The sequence below is a fragment of the Bos grunniens genome, chromosome 12 (genome assembly GCF_055505025.1).
Source record: "Bos grunniens cultivar Pamir isolate PY7600 chromosome 12, Bosgru_T2T1.0, whole genome shotgun sequence".
Taxonomy (NCBI): Eukaryota; Metazoa; Chordata; class Mammalia; order Artiodactyla; family Bovidae; genus Bos; species Bos grunniens.
Genome location: NC_141176.1, coordinates 14,314,778 through 14,331,432, shown reverse-complemented (window position 1 = coordinate 14,331,432; position 16,655 = coordinate 14,314,778). Strand labels below are relative to the sequence as shown.

The window sequence follows — 16,655 nt, the reverse complement described above, 5'->3', positions numbered from 1 at the left end:
AAGTAAATAATAATAGAATTACCATAAAAAGCATCTATTAGTTCATTTAAAATTTAACAAAAATGACACTGTAAAAATGTTATTAAGTACAGTGAAATTGTGGAATAACAGGACACCAAAAGGAAGACACTGTTGTTTCTAAGTCATTCATTTGTTGACTCCTATTAATGGAAATTAGCTTCCCTACTTGAAGAGTAGGGAAACACCCGACAAGTATTTGTCTATAGTTTAATTTAAATAGGAGGACTGGTTGATATTTAGATGTTTAGGTTTGTTAACTTAGATATTTTCTGTGTGTGTGTGTGTGTATTATTTTGTGATATTCAGAGATATTCGTTAATATGTGCCTAGTCAGGATGTGAAAAGGTTAAGCAAAATGAACATAAAGAAGACATAAGGATCAAGAAATAGGGAGTTTGGACCCACTCTCTTCTGTCCTTTTCTCTGTGTGTCTCTCAGATCTCTCATTTGATATAAAAAGTTGAAAAAGTACTTAAAATCTCAGATGGTTTTATGGAAGGGATATTAAAATTGAACTACCACATGATATTGGCGCTCAAGAATCCAGGGTTATATATTCTACAATTTCTCAAAATGTTATTAGAACATTTTATCATAAGGTCTTCATTTTAAATAAGATTTTCTTCCAAGAGAAATAGTTTGATGGATGTTTTGTCAGTTTACTAGAAATTGAAAAACTGGACTGAGGATGCAGACTTAGCTGAATTCACCAATATGTCTGTCTAACAAAGGCTGTGTGGGTGAGAAAGTGTTGGCAGTCTCTTGGATTGTAATCAGAATTGATTATGATTAAAAGAAAATAAGTTCAACCACTGACTTCCTTGAACCATTTTGAAAAGATAATTAGGCCAAATGCTACTAACACACTAAAATGCTTCTGCAAAACGAAAGCATACATAGAAAGGCGGTGGAGGATGTCGACTTTGTCCCTACACTAGTGCACATTCAAACACTTGCCTTGTCTTTGATTCTGGTACCACCAAGGGTTGATGATCACGCTAGCAACTAACGCGTGAGCAACCAGCCCCTTCAGCTCAGTCTCATCTAGGTGAGAAGATCCCTCACTGTTTCTGGCACATCTAAGAAAAGCATTGCTGGGAAATGGAAAGCCATTCTCATAGCCTTCCCTTCCTTACTCTCTACAGTCCCCAGCTCCCTTATTGCACAACCCAGCTTGCATGCCCAGCACTTTCCAGCGCTCAGTCTAAGCACCAATGTCTCAGAACTCTTGTATGCCACTAGCACAAACAGAGGACCTTCATAGCAGATACTCGGTCACATGTGTCCTGGTATCAGTGTCTGAATTCTGGACAACACAGAAGATTCTGGCAGTAACAAGTCACACATTTTCTTAATGAGATGAGAAGTGAAACTTTTAAGGGCTCTTCTAATGTGTTTTATAGGTTATAGTTGAGTCTATCAGAGTGATGGCTGTATGACTGGGCTACTGAACAGGGGTATCAACTTGTTGAGAGAACGATATGACTGGAAAGTGGGATTGACAACTGGCCTCACAAGTTGCCCTAAATGAAACAGAAAATTAGAAATATATCATGATTTTCTGTGGGCTGAGCAACAGCCTTGATGGCAGAGATACAGGCCTCACTATGGATTCAATAATTATTTCTTGAATCTTGCCGACAGGACATCCATAGTATTAATTAATTAATCAAACAACTGTTTATTGAGCACTTGCTGTGGGCCCCAGTCAGAGTTCAGTGCTGAGTTTCAAAGGAAAGAGGATAGATATGCTTCCTGATGTGTTCACAGACAGCCCCAGTGACAGCTGTGAAGTTCCTGGGGTATCAGTTAAGAGGAGCATGGGCAGAGGTTCTGCTCTGGCTGTGCTGCTGACTTGCCAAGGAACCTGAGAGCGGGCACTTAACCTTTTAGTCTCACTCTCTGCTTTCACACATGGAGGCCAACAGTCAACGTGCCCCATCCAGCTTCTTCACAGTGTCGGTATGATGGACAAACCAGGCAATCGATAGGAGAATGCTTTGAAAATTGTAAAGTGCCCATTTTCACCGTGCAATAGACAGAAATAATAATTTCCACCTATTCACCTCACATGCATGCTGTTGCTTTGTGGCATTTATCAAACAACAATGCTCGCTCCCTGGTTTACAGACAGAATTAGAGTTCCTGCCCTGTGATTTTAAACTAGGCAGACATGCGTGACAGAACGATGAGAAAACATTCAAGGTAGACAGTATTGTGTGATGATCATTAACATGTTTATAAAAGGCCTGTGAATTTCTTAGATGGCAAGGGTTAACGGCATTTTTGCATAGCCCTTAGGATATTTGTTTCTTGTGAAAAAATAATCCACATAATGCAAAATAAAAAGAAAGCTATAGGAGGACTGAAAAGAAATTGAGTAAAAAGTAGGGAATAAGTCAGACAAAGACAAACATCATATGATACCACATATATGTGGAGTCTAAAACTATGAAACAAATGAGCTTATTTACAGAACAAAAATAGACTCATAGAGATTAAAAAAAAAAAACAAAAACAACTTAGTTACCAAAGTGGAAAGAGTTAAGTAGGAGGAGGGATAAATGAGGAACTTGGGATTAACAGATACACACTACTATATATAAAATAGATAAACAATGAGGACCTACTGTACAGCACAAGGAACTATTTTCAGTATCTTGTAATGACTTAAAATGGAAAAGAATGTGAAAAAGATACACATATTCATATACAACTGCATCACCTTGCTGTACACTTGAAATTTTGTAAATCAACTATATGTCAATTTAAAAAAAGATTATATGTCGATTAAAAAAAAAGAAAGGAATAAATAGCATGGGGCAGTTGAATCCAACAAGATGCTCTATGCTTTATACTACTTTGAGCCCTCAATGGGGGAAACATCGATGTTGGTATGCAATGTACATCAAGGAGATTCTTTATTTTGCTCTAGAAACTATACTAAGTAGTTAAACTCAGTTGACTGTGATCCTACAGTTAGCTTTGAAAATATTAGTATTTTTAAGTAGTAACAATTGTAATACTACTCCCCCAGGTATTTTAGTATCTATATGATGCCTTAGGTTTTACAAATATTTTACATGAACAATTAAATTTAATCTTCATAATAACTTCATGAGATGGGCATCACCATTATCTCTAATTTACAGATGAAAAAGCTGGGCAGGAGTTGTTAAAATAATTTACTGGAAGTAAGACAGTAAGAGAGAGACTCGTGGCTTGAACCCAGATTTTCTGACTCTTAGATGTGTTTTCCATCTTCATGTCACATAAAAATAAGTCAACATTCTAAAATAAGTTGCTGTTAAAATGTGCTGGAAAAAGAAAAACCTGGTAAATAAATTTAAAAGGAAACTTAAAGCATGGCTTGAACTTGGAAGCCTTGTACCTTTTACACTCATCTTATTCCATCTGTAGGATTTACAAGTCCATTCCATTGGTTTCTAGAGTAATGCAGTTATTAGTAGAATTTCATGAAATGGTTGTTTGGGGCAAACTCTGCCTTAAGGAATGCCACTGTGAAGATTTAATTGTGGATTGTGGTTCTGCATAGTTTTATGACATTTTCCTTTATAACATGGTTAGAATTCTCCAAAAAAAGCAAAAGAGCCCTGATGTGAGATTCACCAAAAAAGTTTAAAGCATAAAGCATTTAGTTTATTTTCATTAGTTACAGGTAGTCTATGTAACATGAAATCTAAAAAGAGAGTGAAAATAGCTTTAGAGAAACATAACCCAAATATAAAGTCATAATTGACATCTCTTTTCTAAAGAATGAAATAAGATTCTAGTTAAATGTCTAATTAATGAGAAGACTGTATAAGTAAAACACATACACAATCACATAATTATGCATGGTTGTAGCAAAACTTTAATGATTTCCTGGAAATCCTAATAGTCTTCTAGTACAAGAACAGATTACAGCATGGCCCCTTTGCCAAAGTTGGGGTAAAAGACAACCACCACTACAGTAACTCCTGAGGTAGTGCTATAGTTAAGGCTCATATAACAGAATACCATAGACTTGGTGACTTAAACAAAAACATTTATTTGCACAGTTATGAAGGCTGGGAGGTCCACGATCAAGGTGTTGGTAGATCCAGGGTCTTGTGAAGACTCCCTTCATGGCTTGCAGATGGCTATCTTCTTGTCTTAGTCTCACATGGCAAAGAACAAGTTCTCTTGTCTCTTCTTGTAAGGGCACTAATCCCATTCATGAGGGCTCCATCCTCATGACCTAATTACCTCCCAAAGGCCCCATCTCCTAATACCAATACTATCACTTTGGGGATTAGTCTTCCACATATGAATTTTTGGGGGGACGCAAACATTCAGTCCATAGCAGGTAGCTTAGGTCTCTCTCTCTCTCCCACAAACACACATACAATAAAAACAAAATCTTTAACCAAAGATCTTTTATCACAATAAAAAAATCTTGTTTCTTCTCTCCCAGACTGTTGTCTCCATTTCAGAAATCTGAAATAAAAACTGTCTTACTAAAACACATGCTGAAGGCCAATTTCCCTTTCTTTTAATTTTTCCTTCTATAATTGTCATGTAATAAAACTATCGAAACATATCATCCTACTCTGAATTTTCTGTTCTATAGTATCAGAGAATCATATGACTAGAAGAGTACTTGGTTGATTATCAGTGTCTGCCTTTAGGAAGTACTGTGTATAAATACTTTCATTTAGACCTATTTAGATGGTAAAGCATCTGTCTACAATGCAGGAGACCCGGGTTCGATCCCTGGGTCGGGAAGATCCCCTGGAGAAGGAAATGGCAAAACTCCAGTACTATTGCCTGGAAAATCCCATGGACAAAGGAGCCTGGTAGGCAAACAGTCCATGGGGTCGCAAAGAGTCGGACACGACTGAGCAACTTCACTTTCACTTTAAGAGTTTCAGAGAGGACAATCCCATCATCTTTCTTAACTGAATTACAATGCAATCACTTTCTTTGTCTCAAAACTCTTCTTTATACTGATTTAATCCCTTACCACAGATTAAGAAATATAGAGACTGAATATTTGCATTTGAAAATTTGACTCTTGGACTATCTTAAATATAGAAAAGAACTTAAGTTAATTTACTTCCAAAAACTTGTGATTTTTATGATATGAAAATCACTGAATGTTTCAGGCTGGATCACACATGTTGTGACTCTTAATGAAATTTTCACGGTCTGGGCCTCGGTCCACAGTTTTACAGTTTCAATAAATTGAGGAGTGGTCTGGCCCCGAGCAAATGATTCATGCTAGCTGATCAGATCAGATCAGATCAGATCAGTTGCTCAGTCGTGTCCCACTCTTTTCGACTCCATGGACTGTAGCCCGCCAGGTTCCTCTGTCCATGTGGATCTCCAGGCAAAATGCTGGAGTGGGTTGCCATCCTCCTCCAGGAGATCTTCGTGACCCCAGGACTGAATATATATATATATATACACACACACACACACACACACATATACATATATACACACACATATGCATATGTAGGTATATATGTGTGTGTGTATATATATCTGAATCACTTTGCTGTACACTTGAAACTCATACATTTTAAATCAGTTGATTATATTCCAATTTTTTAAAAAGTTCATTTTACTGATCTTGAAAAAAAAAAAAAACCTGAAAAACTCACCCATATTCACTCAGAGAGTGACAGAAGTATGATTTAAATTTAGCTCAATCTGATCTTAAATCCTATAATATTTTTACTGTTCTATGCTCTTTATCTTACTATTAAATATTATATTTATACCACTGATTTTAATTTGTGAAGATTAAAGGATATACAATATAGTATATTTTAGCATAATTCTATAAAGTATTTACTAATTAAATTAAAAAATATTTTGGTACTTAACTTTTCTTAATTATTCTGGTCAAATATGGCCTTGTTATATTAGTTGAAATAAAGGCTGACTTCTGAGAATTGGGGTCAAAAGAAATCAAAGTGGAGCACATTGACCCCTTCGCGCTTTAACCAAGCCAAGTCCCACACACGAGACGCATCCCATGGCTACCCAGTTCTCATGGACTTGGTTCCAGAGCAGCGGCCGCGTCCTGTCTCCAGGTTTCGGACTTGCTGTTTCTTCTCTCACCTCACCTTTCAGAGTCAGTGCTGTACACATGGTACCTTTTCCTGCCTAAGACAACTTCTCAGTCCAAGGTGGATCTATAGACATAAACTTGCAGCATCTAGGACAGGAAAGAACCAGGATAAATGATCCTGCACAACTCAAGTATACCTTTCCAGTTGCTGAAATTCTCTGATTTTCCAAACATGGTGGCTCTGATGAATGCCAGAGACATGTTATCAATTCTCTAAAACTTTTTAATGCATACTGCTATGCCATGTATGCAATTTCTAAGATTTTAGCTTATCTCATATGTTGCATTTTATTATCTCATTATTTTCTTATATGAGTTGCACATAGAGCGTGGTAACTTACTTAAAACTTTCATAATTCACAGTATAGAGTGTATATTCCTTAGAAAGCTCCTATAGATAATTAATCTCACCTTGTTTTCTTTCCTTCCTTCTTCTTGTCAGTTCTTTAGATTTCAAGAGTGATGCCAGATGTCCTGGTCTCTTGGATTGGCAGAGTGGGATAGGCTGAGTTGGAGTTGTTTTACTTTGGGAACTTGTGCTCTGTACAATTAACAAATCAGCAAAATTATAAGCATTGTTACATGTTTCATTAACAATGATAGCTTCCTAGGTAAAATAATGAGTATGCTCAGTTGCAAAAGCAGGAGATTCTTTTGGAATTACAGTCAGCATTTGTGTCTTGAAGGACTGTTTATGGACCCTGAAAACAAAATAAAACATACTTCCCAAATTTTGCCTGCAGCAGTTGACGCAAAACATGAACTCAAATAATTTACCTCCTGGCCAACCTTCTGTATAACCAGTAGATGGTCACTCCAGTGAACATTCTGGTTACTTATTGAAATCAAGAATCTTTCCTGTTCCATCAGGGAATTCAGTACCAGATCCAAGGTCAGTGCTGGACCACATCTTGGGGGTGGGGGTTAAGTAATGCAAAGCATCCACAGAATGGCTAGAGGCCAAGGAGCAGGGCTTGTGACTCCAGAATACGTCAGCTCAAGGTGAGATGAAGTTTTTAAAGGGTCACTAAAAAGTGCTCATTGTTAGATGTGTTCAAAGTGGGGAAGTACAAAGGAAAGGTTTCAAGGATGACTTGGTAAAATCCCATTTAAAGGACTTGCTGAGCAAAGAAACCATCCTGATAAGAAAGGGTATGAAAGGAAGAAAAAAATATGAAAACACTTGAACCTTTTTGTGAAAGAGTCTAATTATTTTTGCTAAAATGCTGGTGGCATATATTTAAGTGGCTGATATGTTGACTTGAATGACATTTTAAAAGAATAAAATGATGCAAAGAAAATGTCTGGAAGGATCCACACCAAAGTAGGAATGTTGGTTGTTCCCTGAGAAGGCATGTTAAACAACAATTGTTTTCTTCTTTATACTTTTCTGTATTGCCCTTTTTCCCCCAGTGAGCACACACACTGCTTTCACAATTAAGGAGGGATAAACAGTGAATTATTTTTGTTTAAAAACAAAAGAAATTTTATGGTTGGCCTTAATCTGTAAAATAAACGTTCCTATAGCTAAGTTAGCAACTCAGAGCACCACTGGAGAAGCAGGATCTGTGTGGCAGGAAAAACAGAGACTAATTAAAAACAAATGAACACAAAAGCTTGGGTTTTGCAACAGCAGCAGAATTTACAGAATTACAGCACCTCTAGAATTATGGAGCCCACAATTTCCTGCAATGTGTCTGTTTCTGCCAACTTCTGGTTGTCTGTGGTTTTCTTAAAATATCCTTGGAAGAGGCTCCAAGAAATCATCAAATCAGTTCAATGTTCTCTAAGTTATAGTCTTACAAAGGCTCCAGCATTTCTATGGGAGCTGCCCATTCATGTACATGTTCCAATTTTCTGCCACACACTTGATTTAGATCCAAGACTGTGCAAGAGTTACTAAGCTCCTACATGAGAAACCCTTTCTCACGTTGTAATGTTCTTAACCAATGAGGTAGTTATTATTGTCCGGATTACACAGCAAGGTCAACTGAAGCTTAGAAAGTGAGTTGCCAAGGTCTCCCGGCACCTTTAAAAAGGTTAAAACCAGGCTGGGATTGACCTTGGATCATACACTTGGTGCTCAGTGCCATTTTTATATGACATCAAGACTACCGCTGGAAAAGTAAAAAGATGTGACTGGTAGTCCTGGTACTTGGTGAGGCAGGTTATCTAAATGGTCAACACATGGATGGGTGAGCTTTCCACAGCTCTAATCACATTTTGAACTCTGGTGTTGGAGAAGACTCTTGAGAGTTCCTTGGACTTCAAGGAGATCTAACCAGTCCATCCGAAAGGAAATCAGTCCTGAATAGTCATTGGAAGGACTGATGCTGAAGCTGTCCAATACTTTGGCCACCTGATGCAAAGAACTGACTCCTTGGAAAAGACCCTGATGCTGGGAAAGATTGAAGGCAGGAAGAGAAGGGGACGACAGAGGATGAGATGGTTGGATGGCATCACCGACTCAATGGACATGAGTTTGAGGAAGCTCCGGGAGTTGGTGATGGACAGGGAAGCCTGGCGTGCTGCAGTCCATGGGGTTGCAAAGAGGTGGACATGACTGAGCGAGTGAACTGAACTGAATCACATGTCTGATTTTATGTTTGTGCCACCCTGTAAGTGGCAGGGGACTTCCCCTTAACACTGCCTTCACCTGAAAGCTTCTTGTTTCCTTGGATTATTGCTTTTCCTATTTATAAGTTTTTCATGAATTGAGTGAAGAGTTGTAGTTTCAAAAGCTCTATTAGCCAAAACTAAGTCGTGTTGGAGGGGACCTAGGTATACTTATGACTGATTCATGTTGATGTGTGGCAGAAACCAACACAATATTGTAAAGCAGTTATCCTCCAATTAAAATTAAATAAATTTTTAAAAATCATGTTAATAAGTGAAAAGAACATAGGGCAAAACTAAGAAATTTTAAGGAGAGTGATAATAAAGTATTATAATAACATTATCCAAGAATAGACTAAAGGGTCTTTGTAGATATGGAAACTTCAAAATACATGGGTAGCCCTACTAACTTATGAATCAGTTGAAATATAAAGTCTATAAAATTGATTAGCATATTCTAATCAATTCCATTCTGCCCAAGGATCCCCAATGATAGGCAATTCACAGCTGCCGTTGCCAATATGGTTGATTTTTTCTTGTCCATAATTTTCTTCTTGTCCCCAATTTAAAATTCAGAATTCAGCATCAGATGAGCTTTTCACCTTATACATCATGTGATAATCTAAGTGATCACTACTAGGAAATATGAATATGAAATATGTATATATACCTTGGCCACTAATCAGTTTTCAGTTGGTTTATTTACTTAACCAGTGGCTCACTAAGTCACATTGGTAATTCAAGTTTAAGTTTGTTGTCAAGTGATAAAGTATGCTTATGTTTACTTTTTTGTTTCCAAGAATAATGATAGCTGGATTGTAGGCTCCTTAGAGGCAGTGATAGATTGCATTTTATACTTTATTGGTAACAATCATGGCGTGAGGAGTAGTACTGATTATGAAGTAGGTTAAGACCCTGATGCTGGGAAAGACTGAAGACAAGGAGGAGAAGAGGACAACAGAGGATGAGATGGTTGGATGGCATCACTGACTTGATAGGCCTGAGTTTGGGCAAGTTCCGGGAGTTGGTGATGGACAGGGAAGCCTGGCGTGCTGCCATCCATGGGGTCGCAAAGAGTCGGACACGGCTGAGCGACAGAACTGAACTGAACTGATGAAGTAGGTACTCAATAGTGACTTGTGGGGTTTACTGATTTTCTTCTGCACCTTCTTGGCTTTGGCAGTTAAATAACTTATTAGATTAAAAACAGATGTAAGGATAGTAGTGTATCTACCAATTCAGTTCCCTTTAGCCATAAATATCAATGTGTAAAGGATCTATGTTATATGGGGGTTCTTACCCTGAGCTTCAGAGGGTGTTCCCTTAACTCTCTGAAATTTTATTCAGTTTTTTTTTTTGTGTTCATATGTTCACTTAGCTGGGGAGAGGATCTAGAATGTTCTTCACTCCCAGGAAATCCATCATTCCATAAACTATTAAGAACAAGTGGTATTTAATATTTTCTCCTGCATCTCGAATATCAGCACTGATAACTCTGGAGGCCCATCTACACTTGCTTGGAATACACTATAACCTTTTTTTCTGATCTTTTACTTTCCTAAACATGCCTGATCTCCAGTTAGAATTAAATTGCCCTAAGCATTTAATAATATCTGGAATAAACCAGTGTATAAAGCATGAAGACAGGGTAATTGAAACTTCTTCTTATTCCCAGGCTGCACTCTTTACTGAGCTGGCATTTGGGTCCATGTGCAGGTCAAGGTATTTTTTATTATTTAAAACTCTAATGCACGAAGTGATCTGCGACCTAATTATGGGGGAAATTACCTGTATCCTTATGCACGCTCACACCACTAAACTCAACAGCGGCATTTCAGCTAACGGTCCCTGTCTTCTCACTTGAAAGAATTTGGGGCAATCGGCTCCCAGCATGAGGAGTTGATTTTTGAATTCATGGTACATCTCACAGCCTAAATTTACCAGTCTTCAGAATTAGAAAGCTTTTGTTGTTTCTGTAGATGGACAGAATAGGTTAGTTAGTTGTGGTCAAATCAGTTTAAAGTGTTTCTCTACACACTCTACCCTTTTCCAGTCCTGTATTTCTAAGTTAACGTTTAACTGGGTTTATTGCACTGCTGCGAATTTTTTAAAAAGGCAGTTATGTTAAGGAGCATTCCCTTTTAAGGAAGAAAAATCAAACCTTTATAATTATGCTATTAATTCTCAGTTTAACTGATAATAACATATGAAAATGGATCTTTCAGTAGAACATTTTATTATTATTTAGTGTTTAGCTAGCATGAAGAGCCATGGTTTATAGCATTTTAATCCTAGCTCCTCCTCCAAACGTTAAGTGGGTCAGAAGCACTTTTAACTCTTATGTTGTGATTTTTTTCTATTGTTTATCTTTTAAATTAACATTTATTAGGACTGCTGCAAGCCTACATTCTTGTTTTTAAATTTTGGCTTCTTGTAAATGTTTTTGTTTTTACAAGGCCAAGTCTGTTCCCTTTGGTGCTCATCAGAGAAGTTATGGCTTTGTTCCATTCTTCCATCCTACCAAATGAGCAAGCTCTTGGGAAGCTGTTGAATGAAACCCTTAAGGCATCTTTCTAAGCAAAATAAAGCTTTACAATTACACTGGAAGACTTTGACTCATACCCATTTTAAAGGTTGGCTGTCAAGAGTCCATTTGGAGTGTCAGAGATTTTCTGCTCCTTCAAGTTCTAGAGCTTCCTTTCAAGTAAAAAATTTAAATATCCACGCTTTTAACTTAACAAAAAAGCACATGAATTCCATAGCACAACAAATGGCTTCCAAAATGATTGTAAATTGAGTGACAGAAGACAAGTCATTTAAAGGGACTCCCACTAGAGAACACAAGGCAGCACCCAAATAAATCCATTTTAATTTTCACTTTATTTCCGTTCTGCTTCAAAGCTGTGATATCATGAGTGGAGAGAGAAGCAGCTCATAGAGCAGCCCGAGTTCAAACGCACTGAAATTTAGTATGCAATGTAAAATCGAGGACTTCTGCTTCTCAGAGGATAATTGTGGAAATACCAGCGTGGAACTGTGTGGGCTCGGTGCTACAGCAGAATTAGAAATCTGAGATGACCCTGCATAGATTGGCAAGTAGCCATGAAGTAATGCTTTTTACAAGAAAAAGCTTGTACCTGACAAGCTATTAGAAGCGTGCATTTCTCTTAAAATTCTCTTCCTGTCCTGCACGAAAAAAAAGACATTATAAACTGCTAATGAAATGTGACTTTCCGATTGAGAGACCGGATTCCCCCAGGACTGAAATGAAGCACTCTTTAGCCTTCTCACCCGGGGTGTCCTCTGGGGTTCCCTGCAGAGTGCACTCTACCTGCACCTTGGCGAGACAGCACTAAGGGTCAGTATTCTCTGCTATCTTTCTTTGCATTGGGGCTCAGGCCGCCAGAGGGGAAATAGTCACACACACACAGGGTAATGGCCTAAGTGAAAATCAAGCAAGCCTGGTGGGGTGGTAATGACTTTCCCAGCATCCAAGCCTTTGCCTTCAGGACATGTGAAGCTAGAAAACAATGTCATTCATTTAATGTTTATAGAGAACACACAGAGTGCTCGGTGCTGGGCTCAGTACTGGAGGACATGCAAAAGTACGCGGAACACAACCCCTGCCGGCGGACTCAGACGGGTTATTTCAAGTATCAAACAGACCTTATGACCTTTTAAGAAATTCTTGAGTGAATAACAGTGCACTCCGAATTTAAAATAAGCAGGGAAAAGAATACCGCTAGGACGACAAATCTTTTAGGAGAAAAGGCATGTAAATGTACTGGGACATTTTATTTCTGTGATATAAAGTGTAGCCTGGATGAGTGAGAGAGTAGCGGTTTAAAAGGTTTAAGAGGCGCCAGGCTGGCTGGTTCTTGGAGAAGCCGGACTTCAAAGCAGCACAGTGTTCAGATGCCTTACACAGTAAGCTGGCTCCAAACAAAGAGGAACCCAGCACTTTTACCTGGGCAGTGGATAACTTTGAGGAAAAGTGCCCCCCGAAGGGGAAAACAGGCAACGTTCCGCCCGGAGCGGAAGCCCCCCACAACCCTCGACTCTGCCTGCCGACCGCACCCTGGACCGACCTCACCCCCGCTCCCCCGCCCGGCTTCCTCCACCCAGCGGAGGCGGCGGGCCGCGCCGCCCGGGGTCCACCGCCCACCGCACGCCTGGAGCCCTTGCGCACGCCGGCTGCAGCCGGTAATCGGCCACGTGCGCCCGGGTTCCCCGGCTCGGCCCGGGGCGCTTCCACGGTCGAGGTGGCAGCGGTGGGGGTCTCGATCCCTGGCCTCCGCGCCCAGCCAAGAAGTGCGGACGGCGGCGGCGGGAGCGAGCGGCCCGGCCCCTCCCCAGAGCGGGCAGCGCGACTGTGGGCTGCGGGCGCCGCCTCCGCTGCGTCCGTGGCTGCGCGTCCCGCTCGGTTCAGCCCCGCTCGGATCCGGAACCTGCGCGTCCGGCGCGGCCGCCCCCTCCTCCTCGGCGTCGCCCGGCGGGCAGCTCCTCCCCGCGGCGAGACGCGCGTTCGAGCCTCCTTCCCCGGTTTACGGATTCCCGAGGCAGGAGAATTTTGCCTCGGTCCCTACGAGCATCTCTCGGCCTCTTCCCCCCTCCCCGTGGGCGCGCGCGCGCACACTCACACACACTCACACTCGCCGGCGCGCGTGCGCACGGCCGCGCGCCCGGAGCCGCGGAATCTCCGGCGCCGCTACTCACACGGGCTTCCAGCCGCCACTGGGCGTCCTCTGTCTGCGGCAGCGGCGGCCGAGGCGACGGCGGGGAAGGCGGCTGCAGCCCGGCCCGGTCTCAGAGCTCGGCGCCCAGGACAGAGTCCGGGGAGAAGCGGAGAAGGAGGGCGCGGAGGCGAGGAGGAGCCGCGCCGCGCCCGCTCCTGGTGCCGCGGCCCCAGGTAAGCAGCTCCGGGGGGCCCGCAGCATCCCTGGGGCGTCCGGGCTTAGAGCGGGGGTTTCGCGGTCCCGCCCCCGCCGCGGTACGGGGATCGAGGCACGGAGAGGAGTGGGCTCGGGGCGGGGGAAGGGGAGAAAGGAAAGGAGCTCGAGGTGCGGCCGGGAGGGAGGGGTGCAGGGGAGCGTGAGGGGCTTCGGCGCAGCCGCCCGCGCCCTTCCCTTTCCTGTCTCAGCTCCACTAGGCTCACTTTTACAAGCCTGGGTGGCGGGGTGGGGGGGGGGTGGTGCCTGGCGCCCCCGGACAGCCGTTCCGAGCTCTCTCCCCCGCCGCCGCCAGCCAGTGTTGGCTCCGGGATCCGCGCCCGCCGCGCGCCCACCACCTCCCGTACACCTTGGACAGCGCACCCCGCCGCTAGCGTCCCCCAAGCACCGCGCCCCGGTCCGCGCCCGGCTCGCGCAGCCCTCCCGCTGCCCTCTGCTTTCCAGGTCGTCACCCTCCCGCCCAGCCTCCGTCCTCCTCCCAGCCCTGGAGGACTTCGTCGGGTGCGGGCCTGAAACTTTCCTCCCGGTCTTGTCTGAGCCGGGTACTACTGTTATCTGTGACTGTCCCCTTACTCGGAGGCGGGGTGGGGGGAAGTCCGACGTTGTGGACTGGTCTTTTTTTTTTTTTCGGCGGGAGCATGTCCCGCCCGAACGGGCCAAGGCAAAAGAGGAACTGGGCAGCGGGACTCGGGGGATGCCAGGGTGCAGAGCCCACGCCTCGGGACCCGGACGCCCGCCGCCTCGCATCCTCCCCGCCTCCCCGGACCCGACACGTGCGCGCCTCCCACGGACGCGGCCCCTCCCCGACCACCCTGCGTCCTACCCCGGCATGGCCAGGGCCACCCCATAGGTTGGACACCCGGGGCTTGCGGGTTCTGATTGGCCGAAGGCATAACCCCGCCCCCTTTCCGGAGGGGGTGGTCCGGGAGTGTTGTGGTTGTCAGCGGCGGTGCGCACATGGGGGAAGTGGGGTCGACAGGTAGGGGAAGCGAGGCCCCTTGAGTCCCCGCGACCCACTGTGCAGAGCTACACTCCCACCCGCTTTCCTCCAAGTACACGCCTGCATGTCTCCTTTCTGTCTTTTTCCCCCCCAACATTTTGCTGCTATGACATTAAAAAATCAACTGGCTTGTAGCCTTTCTTTTATTAATATTGTATTTGTTCGGTGGCGGAGATTTTTAAAGCAGATCTAGAAGAATCGGGAAGACAAGTGTTTATGGGGAGGTTCGTGGCAAACTGCAGGTTTGAGTCCGGTGGTTTGCAGAAAGTAATGAGTGTCTAAGGAATACGGAAAAGGTGGAGAAAGTGGGGAGAGCATATTTCTTAGTGAGGTCGGGATACAGGTGAACAAGCTTGAGAAGCTGCGGGAGAAGGAAGTGGGTCATGTGTGGGGTGAGACCTGAAGGAGAAACCTGGATTGGGCGCTCACTCCCAGGAGCGGTCTGCTGAGGATGGTTCTGTCCGGAAAAGTGATCATTTGACTAGTATTCAGTTAATTATTTAACACACTCTGTTTCTGTTTTGCTAAAGTTGCCCTTTTGATAGCAGATTTTACAGTAATAACGTCAACCGACGTAATGAGTTTTGCTTATTACCAGTTTCTTACAACGTGTAGATTTACAAGTTGTGGTGAATTTCAAAAGGTGAATTTCAAAGGCTTGTTTAGAGAATTGAACTACATAGTTAAAGTGGTTTGGAAATATTGTGAAGGAAGATGGATGAGCGTTGCATAAAATGCAAAGACTGTTCTGGCATTATTTAGGGTCTTTGCAGAAATATATGCGTGTGCATAAGTGATACTGATTTCTCTTCATTTCAAAGCATGATTGCCTCTAGCAGTTTCGAGCTTTAATTCCTTCAGGCTGTTTTGATGTTGTGTCTGTACATCTAAGAATATTGTAATTCTTATCTTTAGAAGCCTTGTCAATGGAAAACAAACAGCAACTGATGCAAGCGAATGTTGACAGCTTTATATTGAGTACGCTGCGTTATTTTATTTGTAAGCTAGTGAAATATGCAAGAGTAACATAGCATGACTGCTATTCCTGAGGGACCAATATCAGAACAAAGTGGGGAATCACATGAGGCTATTCCAGAGAGAACAATTCAATTATTTTAAAAGTGAATATATGTTAATATTCTTGGGTGTAAAGAAAAACAGAATTTTCCCATTTGAATTATTATCTTTGTACACAGGGGTAGCAGATGATGACATGAAGTAAAACAACAAATGATCAGTGATTCCAAAGTAGATAGTAAAGGCATTCCATTTATTATTTTTATATCAGTAGAATTGCTTTCATGACTGGAGAACTTTGTATTCAAGAGACAGAATTTGATACATCTGGCAAGTTGGAAGTTATTGCTGTTGTTGAGAAAATAATTCTGACTGTTTTCGTCTCTCCAGGTCATGCTTTAATTTGCCCTCTGGGATTTAGATCTAGTTTTTGGCCTATTCAATTTAGATGAGTTTGGAGGTAGGTAGGAGGAGAATGTATAATAAATAGTCACACACACACATACATACACATGCAAAACGTATGTATGCATATCCACACACAGCTGTATGTTTATAAACATAATTTAGGGATACCTTCATTGTGTTTGCTTATATATATGTTTATTGTTCTTAGAATTTTTTCGCCTTTCTTCTTGTCTAAAAGGTGGCCCTATTTTAAACTGTGGAAAGCATTATCACCGGTAGAATTGGCCAATAGATCATGGAAACAGACAATAGTATTTTGTTGCTTGGCAACCACCTACTGTGAATGAAAAACAAAGCGGTGACAGCTGCTTCCACATCCTGACACTCACACTGTAGCTCGGGCATTGCAGCCCTCCGGAGGAGACAGCTCTACCAAGTTGCATTTGAGGAAGGTGAAGCTGTTTCCTTTGGAGGGGGATGTTTTTAAAAAGAACATTTCAACATTTTGTTACAATCAGAATTA

At 42.3% G+C, this 16,655-nt stretch overlaps 1 protein-coding gene across 8 annotated transcripts in view; it reads left to right on the top strand.

Moving 5' to 3' along the window:
• The first annotated feature begins 1,474 nt into the window (after positions 1 to 1,474).
• The window catches only part of LOC147361390 (uncharacterized), a 235,163-nt gene continuing 219,982 nt past the window's right edge, over positions 1,475 to 16,655 (top strand). For all 8 annotated transcript variants that reach the window (XR_015137825.1, XR_015137823.1, XR_015137824.1 and 5 more), the window contains exon 1: positions 1,475 to 13,667. Coding sequence is in view for 4 of the 8 variants with exons in the window: in XM_086328869.1 (XP_086184995.1) it covers positions 12,674 to 13,667 (994 nt within the window). In the remaining 4 variants the exon portion in view is untranslated. The remainder of the gene's footprint in view (positions 13,668 to 16,655) is intronic.